The sequence below is a fragment of the Xiphophorus couchianus genome, chromosome 19 (genome assembly GCF_001444195.1).
Source record: "Xiphophorus couchianus chromosome 19, X_couchianus-1.0, whole genome shotgun sequence".
In the NCBI taxonomy this organism is placed as follows: domain Eukaryota; kingdom Metazoa; phylum Chordata; class Actinopteri; order Cyprinodontiformes; family Poeciliidae; genus Xiphophorus; species Xiphophorus couchianus.
In genome coordinates, this window is record NC_040246.1 from 10,846,808 (window position 1) to 10,862,427 (window position 15,620).

The 15,620-nt window shown below is 36.1% G+C and overlaps 1 protein-coding gene across 3 annotated transcripts in view; it reads left to right on the top strand.

Moving 5' to 3' along the window:
• Nucleotides 1-15,620, top strand: part of LOC114134759 (kinesin-like protein KIF6) — a 55,642-nt gene that overhangs the window by 28,879 nt on the left and 11,143 nt on the right. For all 3 annotated transcript variants that reach the window (XR_003593456.1, XM_028001540.1, XM_028001541.1), the window contains exons 13-15: nucleotides 2,927-3,571; nucleotides 11,033-11,135; nucleotides 11,356-11,411. Coding sequence is in view for 2 of the 3 variants with exons in the window: in XM_028001540.1 (XP_027857341.1) it covers nucleotides 2,927-3,571; nucleotides 11,033-11,135; nucleotides 11,356-11,411 (804 nt within the window). In the remaining variant the exon portion in view is untranslated. The remainder of the gene's footprint in view (nucleotides 1-2,926; nucleotides 3,572-11,032; nucleotides 11,136-11,355; nucleotides 11,412-15,620) is intronic.

Sequence of the window (15,620 nt, forward strand, 5' to 3'; positions counted from 1 at the left end):
AACTGTTAATTATACTGATTATGTGTAAACATTTAATTGCTTGCAGAGAGTGTTGTGTTAACAGAAGAACTGGCATTGGCTTGTCAGCCATGTCTCCTAGCCTTATTCTGGCTTTTGTAGATCTGTCTTATCCTCTGCTTCAAATCTATTCTCTGATACACTTTGTATTCAAAATACATGTAGATATTTAATATTGTTAACATTGTAGAACCTAAAGGTACAGAGGTGCAGTTCTATGGAGTGAAAATAGTGTCAAAAAGATTTGTGTGTGCGTAAAATGATTTAGTTCCTTGTATAAGTATTCACACCTCAGAGCCACAAACACCGATTTATTTTATTGGAATTTTTTGCTTTTCAAATCTTGTTGGATATTACGTATTAGTTTTTGTTTCTTTGAAAACACAAAACATTTTGGTTTATTAAAAATTACTTATAGAGAACCAAGATGATCAAATTGAGATTTAGACACTAACAGCGCAAATAGATAGTTAGAATTTTTTTGACTTTGTCAGTCTGAGAAACAGAAGGTATGCTATAATTGTAATTTAGACAATAATGTTGACCAGGATTTTTAAAAAGCTTCACCAGAAGCTAGTTTGAAACAGTAGTACATTAGTCATTTTAATTGGACTTATAATCAAATGAATATGAATGCAAGCTATTAATTTAAGTTTTCATCAGTAATAAAATACTTATAGCATACACTGAAATTGTAGCAGTTTGTGGTAAATTTGTCAGCAGTTACTTTCAAAGTACTTTTATTTTCTGTGATGTCATTGGATAGTTTAAGGAGAGTTGAGACAGATGAGGAGAGCGCTTTGGGACTGAGTATGACCACAAAATGTTGAGTAAATGACATGCGAAGCGGTTCACAGATCTTACGTGAAACCTCACTGAAGTTTTCAACAGTCACTTGAGTTTTGTGGTCAACTTTACCATGATGGGATCTTGGTATTAAAAAAGCTTCAATCCAAGGTGATAGCCTGTATGAATTGAAGATTATTTCTGTTATTAGCTAGCTAACTAAATAAGGGAAATTAATATAAGTGTGGTTTTAGATTAGATTAAACACAGATGTATTCAAATGTGCTCAACAGATTGACATATTGGTGTGTGATCTAAAAGAAGAATGGAATAGTCTCTTGAATTTAACCAATAATCAATTATTTTTTATTGTTATTTTTTTTTCTATGAATAGTCTGAAACCCAAATAGAAAAACACCTGGAACAAATAAATTTTACATTAATACATAACAATTTCTTATTTTACAAAGAAATTGAATTTTTGAAATATACTTGTAGAATAAAGATGGTTAGAAGTAGTTTTTAAGTAATGGCTGGTCTATTGCAAATTTTAATAGAGGGCAGACTGTGTATTATCAACCAGTAAAATTATTGAAGTACTCAGAAAAGTTGGATTTTCCTGTAAAACTTGGCCTTTGTATGTTATTTGATATGTTGGAATTGGCAGTGTTGGCAATGGTTGGTTTTCGCTGGAAACATTTTGTTACCACTGACATCCCTTTTGTGTTGACTGACAAGGACATACAATAACTTCTCCAGCTCCTTTAGAAAATTATCTACTCATCATCCAAAAAAATACTCCAATTTGAACATCCCAAAATATCTGGTAACCACGATAGTTACAGTCTTCCCACAAAGATGTCTGTTATTCTCACTGTAAGAAAACTGAATAGCTTACTAATGTGCAGTGTGACTTTAAATTCTGGGTTTGGATTATGGCATCAAACACACTTCCATTGACATTGCTGTAGGAGTTGCATTAATTCTCAACTGTTTGATTGTTCATTCATGTACAGATATGTGTAAAAAGACCAAACTGGTTCCCAAACATGTCATTCATCCTCTCATTTTCACCAATCAGTTTCAATTTGGAGACAAGTTCGATCTCTTGCTTTCTGTTTGCTGTTGCAAGTAGTTCTTATCACTTATCAGTCAGTATGTTGTGTTCTTCTTTACTCAGGTTATTTCTCATTACTCTGACTATAAACAGAAATATGACAAGAGTTTAAAAAGTCTAAGAACTTACAGTTCCACCTCTCATTCTTCATTTTTAAACTAAACAAACAAGAAAGCTTACTGTCACACAGGGAGAGTTTCTTACCAGATGTTACCCTGTCTTATAAAATTTGAGCCCTTTAGTCTCAAGCATTCCAAAGCAGCTTCTCTTTTCCATGTTTCATTGTAGATTTATTGTGATATGCTGTGTTAGTTTTCAGTTACAGTTTAACTGGATGGGTATATCTTTGTAGCTATTGCCATCCATGTTCTATTAGGAGTCTTCCTAACTCTCCATGAGATTTTGAAGTTGAGATGTTTTCTTATCTAACTTTTCTTTAAGCTTCTTTTAAAACTTTATGATCACACCTATCTGATATGTTCCTTGGTTGCTGTGATGCTGTTTGTTCAATAATGTTCTCTGACAAACCCCTGAGGCCTTAACAGAACAACTGGATTCACAGATTAAATTACACACAGGTTTCTGAAGACAATTCCTTTCACTGGATTTGATATAGCAGTATTAGAGTAAGAAAAACTAAAAAATAGTAAAGGATATTGTAATATTTGGACAGTATCACTGCTGTCCTTCTGGATCTTCTGGTCTCCACTAATACATTCCAAACCATGACAACATTCCAAGCCTCTAAGACCAGATAGGACATGTCAGCACCCTATGATATCATTATGGAAATGTATGATCAACTGGAAAAAAGTCACTTGTGAGTTGAATTTTACAAAAAGAGCATAAACTCTAAAATTAGCTGTTAGGGTATCCTAAATATCTGTCCAGAGATGTTTATTTTAAGCTTTTTATTTTTGTTCTTTGTGCATTCCAATGCATTCGCTATTAAGTTAAATATGTTCTCCTTGCTGCGTTTGCTGAGTCCTTAACCAGTTGCTGCAGGTATCCTTGTGAAAACACTGAAGAAAGAAAAGGAAAGAGCAGATGATGCCATCGCACGGCTTGCTTACATTACTGATGCCAACGTGCTGCCCTCGTTGAAATTATCGAGCACACAGCCTGTTTCACAGCCTAAAGAAACAAAGATGGAGACATTTTTCAAAAACTGTGGAAGACAAGGATTCACAAGGCTTCACTTGAGGAGAGGAAATAAAACTTCAACAAGAGACCATAGTGAAAGAATGTTTACAATGCCACAGTTTAGAGTAAGAAAGGCTGACAACTCTGCCACAGACCATGCATGTGAACCATATCCAGTGCTTCAGAATAATGAAGGAAATAATGAAACCTTTACAGAGGATGATAGCAGAGAGGTTTCCACAACACCGCAGTTGGAAGAGCAAAATGTGGACACCTTACCAACAAACCACAGAGAAGAAGTGTGCACAGGCCGTTGGTTTAGTGAAGGAAACCCGAACAGCTTTGGAGTGGACCGGGAAAGCCAAGCATCAACAGCAGTTCAGTTAAAAGTGGAAAACATGGTAAATCTGCCAGCAGAGGACCAAAAAGTGTCCACAGTGCCACAGTTTAGAGAAGAAAATATGGAAACGGTTCCGGTGGGACGAGCTGGGCAGTATATGAAAATAGGTATTTACACATTTTGTTCTTTCTCTATTTTCAGAAACACAATTTTAGTAATAATATATTCTTGTTTATGACACTTCAATTTTAGCAGAGTAGTTCCTCAGTGAAAAACTAAAATAATTTTATGATATTACACAAAAGTGGCCACTTTATTACTTGCACTTTGCTGGATTGATTTTAGAATTATCTTAATTCTTTCTGGGGTTCTTTTGTGCAGAAAAATCTAGAACAGGTACGCCCAAAAGGCAGAATAATAAGGACTCCTAAACCTACAATTGTGGCAAGCAACCAATCAGATTGAGCTGGAAGTTTCCAAAATTGTAGCTGTTCACTGCCACCAGGCAGCAGTAAATACAGCTAAAAGACTTTCAGAAAAATTTCAACATGACATTCAACCTTCCAGATCTGGATCAAGAGATAAGTTTTTGATAAATTGGGTATCACAGCAGGTGATCTCTCTCAGCTGGAATGTAGACAGCTTTATGCAGTCATATAGACTGTGGCTGTCTATTGTGAGCTGTGGGCCGTGACCAGGATCTTAGATTCCGGATCTGACTTCACACGTCTTTAATTTCTGTAGAATGCAAACTGTGGGATTGTGGGATAATTAAAAGATTTCTTTTTCAAACTGTTGTCTCAGCAGCACAGCTGTAGACAGCACAATATATTAGACATGTAATTTGTTGCTTGTAAAAACTTGATGAGTTTGAAAATTGTAATTCTCAGTGGATCATGACGGGTGTAGCAGAGACCAAGAGAACTTTGCAATATTTATCCAAACACAGTTCAGACAGTATGTCATTGTAATAGAACCTCTATTCAACTCAGTTTGCAGTTTGTAAATCCACAATAATTACTTAAAAACACTTATTTGCTTTGTTTTCCTTCTGGTCACTGTGTGCTGGAAACAATTTTGAATATGAACTAATGAACCAGACTGCTGGTCACTTTTGTCTTAAATTGATTTCCTGACATCAATTTAAGATCTCAAGCTTAAATTGATTAGGTACCCTTCCTGTTTTTTCTCTGGGACACAGATTACAATCTAAACCTTTGAAGATAATAACAATGTTCAATTGCAACACTTAACACAGCAGATGTTTGTACATTGTCAGTATTGTTTTTCTAGCTGTTTAAAGTGAAACAAGAACGCAGAAGTTGCTGACATTTAAGACAGTTGAGCTTTTATGTTTCAAGCCAGAGGCAACAATTATTAAGCTTTTCCTGGTGAATTTTGCTTCAGTGGAGCCTTAAGTGTGACGATAAACTCAACCCCTTTAAAAAGTTTGGTCATAGCCATCGAGCATTGATGTGTGAGCCAGAAACTCATGAAGCTGTGCTGTTGTCTGTCCGAACCACAGCTCCCTCATATACTTTGACATTTTTCTGCAATAGTGCCCAGTTTTGGAAATAGAGCGAACAATATGGGGTCCCTGCTGAAAAACAAGCACATGTTTTAACTCAGACAGAATTAATGATCAGTCATATAGAGGGGCAGGACAGAAGGAAGAGCTCTGAGGTATGCCTGCAAACCAGCAGTTTATAAAATCACTGATAGATTATGTGCAACCTTCATTAATCACTTTGTCATGTCATGCCATAAAGGCTAAACTTTGTCATCCAAGTGGTCCTCGCAGAGAAATGAAAGTTTTTGCTAACTTTAATTAGCAAAACTTTAATTGGACAATTCTTTCTCCAATTATGACTCACCATTAATAAATCACTCTCCCTATTTGATGGGGTAAAAAAACTAATGAGCTCAGTATTTTTATTGATCATCCATTGTCCTGTTGCCATTGATGAGCTCCTAACACAATGTTACAGTCAGAAGTTATGATTCCATATATCATATTAGTCCAGTCTGGAATTGTTTTCCTGATTCACTTCTAGTCGTATCAATTTTGACATTTTCTCTTTTCAAGACTCTAATTCTCTGACATTCTAATTCCATAAACCTCACTAAAAATCTCAGAGAATGGTGCTAAACCAACTATAAAAAGTGTAAAGTTAAACAAGCAGAAGTCATCTTCAGAGCACAAAAAAAGTGGCAGCATACTCCTGGAGCAAAGCAGTGGCTAGTCAGTTTGCAGTGAAGTTGTTCCCAGTTGTCTATATATAACTATATAGTAGCACAAATGCAAATATCTAAACCAACATCACAGAGATCTGCAACAGTCTTAACAGTGATGATGTTATATACAGGGTAAACTCAAGAATCACATAAGAGACACTAAAGACAAAAGTAATGATAACAATGAATCATGCTCAAGAAGTAGTTCATAAGGCTATATTTTTCTGGCGAGGAAGTCATGAGAAATGTTTTAAGAACAGTACTTTGGATACCTGACAGACTGGTACTCGACCCAGAGATTTAAAAGCAATATATGGGGAGCCAAATGTGCTTGTAATTCACTACAGTGGTACATAATACCTTGCAACAAATCTGTAATGGGGAATTTTATTTTACCTGCATTGTTACTTTAATGTCCCACTGAAAGCCGGGGTGTTCTGTGGGATCAAAAAGTGTGTTTTACTCACACTGAGTGTAATAGCATGGTTTTAATGCAACAGTCAAAACCTTATTTCAAAGACACCGTTTGCCAGTAAGCTCTCTAAACCCGTCTACAGTTAGATTTATTAGAAATATGTGCCTTGGTTTTAGTTAGACTTCTGACCCAAATGCAAGATACTCTCAGGAGACAAAGATGAAATGGTTCAAAAAATTATTATTAACAAGGAATATACAATGGTAGAGTACAGGGTGTTAGTTTGCATGGTGAAAGGTAGGGTGGTGCTGGAGCTGAGGTAGGAGTGGACTGGGTTTGCAGGTGGAAGCTAAGAGCTTGTTCGAAGCCAGACAGGTGGGTTTGATGAAGAGATGAAGAGAAATCTTAAGGTTGTTGGTCATAGGAGAATGATGCAAAAGTAGTAAGTGAATAACTTAGAGATTATGTTCCAGGAGCACACAAAGAGGTAGCCTTTAGAAAGAGAGAACAGGGAAGGTATTATCATAAAGATCAAATGCATAAAGTAACAAATAGGGAACCCAACGGCAAGCTGATGTTAACACTCAGGCATTGTAGCCACTTCCTCTTACTCAGCCATTAATGAGGCTTGATGCAGTGCAGGTGTGTGGGAGCACCCAGCTCAGCCCCACCCTCCAGGGAAAACCTGCAGCTCTAGCGCAGAAGAAATACATGACATCATGTATTGTATCTAAAATCTTAGATAATCCTACCCTGTTTGTGGGTCGAAGGGAAGTTAAATACTGATAAAGAATCAGACCGCAGCTGCAGTTAAGTGCTCTTGTTCCTTTGACTCATACTCAGAACAAATGATTCTGGATCACAATTGATTCTCTTAACTAACCTTCCATTAAACGAGGAATGTTTAATGGGGCATGGCTCCTAAGGGTCATGTGTTAAAAAATGTGTTTATTTTTACATAAATTTCAAAAAATGGATAGGATAATTAAGATTAATTTATACTTCATTCTTTAAAGGTTTTGATGTTTTCTGTTGTTTTTGTAGTTTCCACAGAAAGATCACACCTTTGACGTTGCTAATTAATATCTTAATGAGACCTTTTGAAATGTTCATGTTTTTCCAGTGGGAATCATGAATGGAAAGAAATGTGTTTAATTAGAAAAAATCTGTTCCTTTATTGTTTGAAAATGATAATCAGAGAGATTGTTCTCTGGAAGAGATTAAGCTTAATTACCTACTTCCTTAATTAGCTGATTTTTTAAAACATCGTTGCAGTTCCAAGTTTTCTTAATTTCTTTTCCAGCAATTTAAAATTTCTCTCGTCCTATTGCAAAGCAAATAAATCAATCTCTCACTTTGGTCATTGTAAGTGAATAGTTTCTCTTTTCCCATTTGTTTCTTAGAGTATCTCACGGAAGCTGGAAAGCTTCAGTAATAAAGTTAATATTTGTGACAGCAAGAAAGTAATTGTTCTGATTTTTAGTAACAGTTGATGTTACTGTTGGGAAAAATTTTTTCCAACATTAAATTGATATCCTGAACTAAAATGAGATAGGACTGTATTCATAAACTAAATTGTACATTAGCCATGTTAGGTATTTTATCCATGAATATTGATCCCATTTATTCACGCTAGGAAAAACAGAATTCCTAGGTCCTGCAAATCCTTGCTAGCAATGATGTCTCTGGCTTGGAATGCTTCTCCCATTTCATCACACTTCATGCTGAATCTTATTCTCTGCTTTGTTTGCTCTTACAGTTTGAGCAGAACACACTTTAAGCTCTATCAGCTGTTAAGCAGCAGGGAAAAGTTGGTGTTGTACCGAGGAGCTTTGCAATTTGGGAAATAAAAAATCTATTTAAGAGTCCATTAAACTGTTACAGGAGGATTACTGAAGAAATTTTATTTGCCTGTAGTGAGATTGACTATCACTGTGCAGAAATCCGGAGTTAATTCAGCATCATAAAACTGATGACTATTGACTAAATTGTGGCCAAAGAAACCAGTGCATTATGTTTGCTGGAAATTTAAATATATTTAGTTGTTTTTCTACTCATTTGTCAGTGTTTTAGTCATTAGGACACCTTTTATACATCTGGTTTGGAAAGAAATGTTTCTTATGTTTGTTTTTTTCTTTGAAGAACCATTTAAAATTTACAGTGTGTTACTGTTTTTGCAACTCTTTTTATGATTGAAAATATTTTGAATTTTTTTAGATTTCTTTGTGACCTTTGATATGATCTTTTCTTAAAATAACGCTATTTAAAAGAATAGTTGTTAATATATCAGCTTTATTGATCAAATTACTTTAAAATAGACAGAATGTCCAGTATATTCCAGGAATTAAATTTTAATGTACTGCAACATCTATCATTCCTGGGCATCTGGAAATACCAAACTATGTGCACATTACATCATTCTTCATTGCTCTGTTTTAATCCAAAACAAATGTGCTGCAAAGGTCTTTGTATATTGCTCAATAGGTCACTAAATGTTTATATGTTGGAGTTTAACATTTATCCAACACTTCATGTTCTGCAGTCAGCAACCGTTCTGGTTTCTGTGAGGCAAATTCTGTTGTGCTTGTGTATTATCGCCAAATAGCTTTATCTGTCATCTTTCCAAAGAACATTGTTGCCGCAGCATTGTGGCTCTTCAGGCACAAATTTGTAAACTCAATTTGTGTTGCTATTTATTTTAGAGGTAGGAAATATTTTTCTTTTATGTTCCAAGCAAGATACATAGTCCTTTTCTGATTATGCTGTCATAAACCTTTATGTTTGCCGTGCTAACTGAGGTCTCTAGCTTCTGAAAAGTACTTTGCAGTTCCTCTAAACACTGCATGCTCTAAACTTAGTGAATTTGATCAAAACTTTGCTTGATGTTCAATGTGAGTAACATTAGCAACTTTTTTTTAAATGGTTTCCATTTATGAAGACTCTTTTTTTTTTACTGTAAAGTAGTGATTCCTAAATTGTTTGGCTTGGAAACCCACATTGATAGTCAGCAACAGTTGCTTCCCTGAGGTCACTGCTGATGTCCTCCTATCTTGGCATTGTGTTAACTCTACTAGTTTGCTTCAGAGCAGCAAACCGCAAAAAAAATCTGTTTTTACAGAGCTGACCATATTAAGTTAAACAAATTTGTATGATGTTTAAATAATAAAAGCAGTACTTCCCTCTTCCCCCCCTTCACTGCTTTCCATTTTGTAGGATTTATTAAACAGTGTCTGTCTGGAATGAAATTGAGAGTTTCAATATACTTGAGATTAGATGAAAATAAATATATATATATTAGGACACATTATATCTACGCTCATTTTATTTGATGCTTTTATTTTGTAATGTTTCCCCCTTGCATAATTTAAATCCACAAAGCACACAGATTAAATTAGGTTATCCACATAAACATCAAAAGAAAAACATTGGTGAGTCAAATTCTCCAAATTTAGGGATTAGTGCCATCTTATCTGTTTTAAGCTGGTTGCGGTTTCTCAACACTTGAAGCAAAGAGAAGGAGAAAAAAAAAGAGATAGGGTCCTTGTATCCGTGTAGTTTTAATAGTTCTCTAGCCACAGTATGTTAGTGTATGAAATGATGTGATGTTTCTCTGAGATATTCCTGGTATGTTGCTGTTCATGCAAGCCAAATGGTTCCCCTGTGAAAGCCCAACAGTGAATTGTTGAGATTGGCTCCAACAATGTATGTCTGCATGTTGGCTGCTGGTTTTAGTCAAGACTTTCCAAAAATGAAGAAACACAAATCATTTACTAAACAGCTATAATTCTCAAACAAGTCAGAACCCTGTGTATGTCCCTTTGCAAACGTCACAAAAGTAACAATAGTGGAAATATTGGAAACTGATGTCAAGTTTGGGGTTTTCCAAGTTTGAGCATTTACTTAAGTTTGCTTCTTGTGCAAAATAGGATATTTTTCCATCTTCATAACACTTTTGTTAAATCAAACAGTGTTGGATCACAAAAAAACACACAAAAATCTAAAATGACCGTCTATGATATGATGTTCCAAATGAAAAACTATATTTAAAGCACATGTATAGATCTTAAGGAAAAATCCCTATTAAAATCATTACGAGCATATAAAGCAGTGAGGATGTGGGGTTCAAAATAATTTTATGTCCTAATTTGTAGAAGTTTATGTTGGAGGGGGTGGGCTGTAGTAGGTGTTGCTGACATGCTGTTTATCTTTGTGTTTATATCCCTCCTAACCCTGAACAACAGTCTAATTGTTCTTGTGGTTTGTCCTTGGTAAAAGGTGGAAGGTTGGGGGGTTCAGCCCACATCTGGCTGCCAGATCGGAGTCAAAGGATGTGGGAGAGACCACAGTTCTGTCTAATTTTCCCATAGTTATTAGATTTGTTTTAGGGGAATATGACAAACACAGACATTGTAAATAAGGTAATTTGAATGATGGGTTTAGTTAAGCAAATATTTTAGAGATTAGAGTCCCATACTATGTTGTCCAGTGAGTAACAGCCATGATTCAGGACTGATGAATCTGTCCTGAATCCAGTAAGCTGTTTGCTGGAGGCAGTTTAGAGATACAGATCTCAAGCTCTAACCCAGCATGTGCAATTATAATTGTTTTTCATTTGTCCAAAGCTAAGCATCTGTTTGTCACTAGCTAAAGAAGAAACACAAGAAAAGAAACCAATAAAAAACATCTGATGTTATACCTAAGTAGTTTCAAATTTGATTTAGTGGTTTTAAAAATATTATATGTGACTTTAAAATATTAATATATATTTCCTGTGGAAATCCTGTGGAAATATTAACATATATTTCCAGTGGAAATATATATTAATATTTTCATGGAACAATATGTTATAGTTTATACGTTGAGGTCTGTGGTTGCAAACCACAAACCTCAACATGGTGTACTATTAAAGTAGTATTAATACTTTTGAATGGTGCTTTATGAGTATTTTGTGTTTCAGTACAGATTTTTATTTCCTCAGGTTCAAAGTTGTCAATGGGAAAACAGGAAGCATTTGAGATATTCATAAGAGATCACGAGGAACATCAAACCATTGAAGAGAATACGAATATATTCAAAGAAAGGTGAGTGACAAAAGGAACAAGATATTCTTCACACAGTGTTATATGGCTTCTGCTTGCATTTAAGATTCCTTCTGATACAGTAAAGTTGCTAACACATTTTTATTTTATCTTTTTCATAATTGTCGCATCTCAAAGCACACACTTTGGTTATTTCCTTAATTGCAGTTTTCCATTCATTAAATTTAGTGTGAAAAAATACTTGGCTTCTTCTTTTGACCAGATCAGATGAGGCCAGAAGACTTGGAGAACAACTAAAGGAAGGCAGAAATAGAATCAGTGAGTTCTCTCAACATTTGCAAGTTCTTCTGTAGATATTTCATTACATTTTTTAGCTGTGAACATCTTTCACATCTACAGTTTGCTCTCGGTGTTATTCCTGCGGTACCCAACCAAAAAACATCAACACCAGATCACCGTCAGTGTGTTGAGTCCCTCGAGCGTCAGAATATCTTTCACAACATTCCTAAGCTTTCCCAGAACTGGGAGGCATTCAAATTTCCATCCACTTATAGTGGGCTTCCAACCTGTGCTTTTTACGAGACGATCTCAGGCTGTTTTATGACGATTCTGTTAGAGCTCCCCTGAGGTCTTCCTGATAGTCACTAACTTAACTAAGCCAAAATGAGTCCTGGCATTAATTTGCAATGCAATGTGAATGAATCCAAAGATGTTCACAGTCTCTCTGCTGCAATTTAACACGTGTACTTCTTGTAAAACTATGTGTAATGGTAGTACAATGGCCTAATTTTACAGGTCTTTGTCTAAATACTAGGTAAATATAAAATTTAACAGCTTTTGGATGCAGTTTCTAATTCTTAGTACTAAACATGTAAATGCAAAATAATTTAGTAAAAAAATTCAAATTGCTTCTTTAAAAAAAAATAAGATGACAAATACAATTTTTCCTTATCAGATGGACTTGATGTAGTGTTCATTATCTTTGTGAGCGCCTCTGTAAAAGCAGAAGTTTTGGTAGTTGTTTAATGTGGAGCAGTTGGGTTTGTGTGATATCAATAGGTAAGTCCAAATAGGTAAGACCTCAACAATGATCACAAAGAAGCAGTAGTTCCTATCCATCAGTCTGGGAGGGGTTAAAACATGAATTATTATTATACAATGCAGAACAAAACAAATTTTCAAATCAAATTTTCAGGGTTTGATGCCTCAGTATGCTTTACCCCAAGATTAACCCATTTAATGCTCAGAGAAAAGATGAAAGCCCCTAAAGCTACATGCGATTCTCTAGAGGCCTCCAGGCAGTTATTCCTAACATTACAGTTAGAAAAAGACTGAATAAGAACAGCTTGTTTAGAAGCATTAATAAGGTTCTTCTTTCTAAAAGGAAAATGGCATAAGTCATAGCATTAACACATTTTTTTTTTTTTTTCTCCGAAGAGTTTTTGTGGCGCTAGTGGCTCGTATTTTTTCGACAGTAGGCAGACAGGAAGGAGGGTGAGGAGAGGGGGGAAGACATGCGGCAAAGGACGTCGCGGGAGTCGAACCCGCGACGTCCGTGTCGAGGACTAAGGCCTCCAAACGTGGGGCGTGCTGACCCCCTGCGCCACCACAGCACGCCCCAGCATTAACAAATTTTAACAAACCATGCCCAGCATGTCATGTCGCCATCGGATTTCTTATGATTTATGCAGCACAGTTCTATTACTGACGATTAGACAGACATCTTCTGCAGCTCAAAGAAAACCCCTGCGCATGTCTTGGAGCGGTGCGTGCGAGTGAAAGGTGGGGAGGGAGAGGGAGGAGTAACAGAAACACATAATTGGTAAGTCACGTTATTGCTTGGATTTTAATCGGTGCCTTTTGCATCCAGTGAAAACAAACATGTTAACAAATAAACTCGACAGTATGCTATAAGTTTAGTGATATTTCCACAGTTGCAGTCTTGACTGGTCTTGAAATAAAATCCCAAGTCCTCAGCGCCCGAGACCGAGACAAGACCAAGACCAAATGGGGTCGAGTCCGAGACGAGACCATCAAAAACTGGTCTCAAGACCAAGACCGGTCTCGAGTACTACAGCACTGGCACCCACTATTGTGGGTTTATGGCTCACTTCACACACCAATAAGATAGATATGTTTACAGCATGACCACGCCTCATCCCTACCTTGGATCACTCTCAGTGGTTTGGCAGTTTGTGCCCGTTACCCTCATATATGCCACCATGTATTTATCACCCCTACAATCTATTGTTTTCCTCCTTTCACCCCAAGAAGTGCTGACATGGCCATGTTTGTTTTGCATCACAAAGAAATCAAGTATGACAGCATTTAGTAACCCTTGTTGCTCCGTTTGACCCACACACAATAAAGTAAAATGAGGATAAACATTTCTATGATGTTCTCAGCTGAAATGTAAAAAAAAAAAAGACACTGTTTTTAATCAAAAACAGTGTTGCTTCTTCTGGCTGGTAACTCAAAGCTTCTTTGTCGTTTTGGAAGCCCTTCTTGGACACTGTTAGCCACCTATGTTTTATGGGTAATGTACACCGCAGAAAGATTAGATGTAATATAGTGAATTTCTTTTGCTGTTGGATATACCCAGCTTGGAGGGCTGGTAGCAGGGGATAAAAAGAGAGATGGAAGCGCGAGGAAACATCAGTGTCTAAACATTACTCTATTGTACTTGGCCACGGCACGTAGGTCTGGAGTCCAGTCCCACTGGAAGAGGATACATTTTGAGCCTTTCAGTTCAGAGAGTGCATGCATGTGTATGTATTTGCTCAGAAAAATCAGTGATTCGCGTCCTCTGCAGTATAAAAATTGGAAGGCAGCTGGAAGCAAGCAGCATCTCCTGATTATTTGGCCAGATGTTGGAGGATTTATGCAGCGCAGTCTTAGGTAAAGCATCTGGTATCTCTTAGGTAATACACTCTGCTCACCTTTAAATAAATGACCTTTAAGCCCAAGATGTTTCAAAAAATATATCATTATCAAAAAATATATAATGTAAAAGCCTCCTCTTTTTTTTCCTTCCAGTGTGCTAGACGTGTCTTTTTTACATGGTCTCGATCAATAGTTTTTTATTCCTTCTAAACATTTCACTCTGGCTCTTGGCTTTTTCATGGATTAATTATGCAGTTAAAGATATTTTTTACAGGGCCTTGAAAAAACATTGACACTATTTAATCAACCTCACAATTTGTCAAGTTACATTCAGAAACGTCATGGTAGTATATTTGAATTTTATTTGACAGGCCAAACATACAGTAATGCATAATTGAGAGGTGGAAAATGATGTATGATTATCAAAATACATAACCATTACATGACTACTCCACAAATCTGATCTTAATGGAAAAAATAAATAAATCAGTGTTGAAGAGTTATTAGCCCAATTTGCATGGCAAAGAACATTCAAACATGGTCAGATGACTCATCACAACAGTTGGGCCTACATTCAAAAGACTATGTGTGATGTGTAAAGCTATCGCTGTACATGACCCTGAACAGGCAGGGGTCAGAGTTGAATACAAGATGGAAGGAGCTAAGAGCTAAGTGAAGGATAGTCAGGAAAGAAAATTTGCTAGAGGTCGCAAAAGACTTGAGACTAGAGTGGCGGTTTCACCTTCCAGCAGGAGAACATGCAGCCAGAACTACAATGAAATGGCTTAGATCAAAGCAGATGGATTTGTCAGGATAGTCCAGTCAAAGTCCAGCTCTGAATTGAATTGAGAATTAGTGGCAAGACTTGAAAATCAATGTTCATAGATGGCCTCTATCCAATTTCAGTAAGTGGGAGCTATTTTAGAATGAATGGGGAAGCTCTAGCTTATGTGTGAAGCTGATGGAGAAATGATATGATTACAATAAAAGATGTTTGTTTTTACGGGGCGTCAGAGGGAACTATAGGATGAGCATGCTAATACTAAACACATCAAACTTTTCAGAGTTTTTCTTTTTTTTTAAGCCTTTCCACTCACAATTATGCATCACTTTATGTTGGAATATCATATAAAATCCCATTAAACTATATAGGATGTTGTGGTCGTAAATTAGGTCTTTGGGGATTTTGCTACCACAACCTTTCACTTTATTCCCCATGAACTGATGAAAAACATCAAAAAGACACTTTGAGAGATGATGATGTTAGAACGGAAAAAATAACAAAATCATGAAAAGTTACAAAGTATTTAGCCACACTGTGACTATTTCAGCTGTCATGCGCCACAGTTTGACATAATAAACTAGATTTCACATGAGTGTTATGATTTATGCACTACTCATGTTGCAAATACAATTGTTTTGCATAAAGTTTTCATGTACAGCTGTTATAAACACAGCTATTCAACAGAAAACAGAGACTGTTTAAAAAAGTTTTGGTTTAGTATAAACAACATTTTATGTTTCCTCTCTTTTGACATGTGATATTTGTTGTAGTCAAGATACACTGGTAAACTTTTCCTGTAGGTTTTTCTTACTATGTTGATCTTTTTAGGTATTGTTTCTTGGTGTAAACAATATATCCTT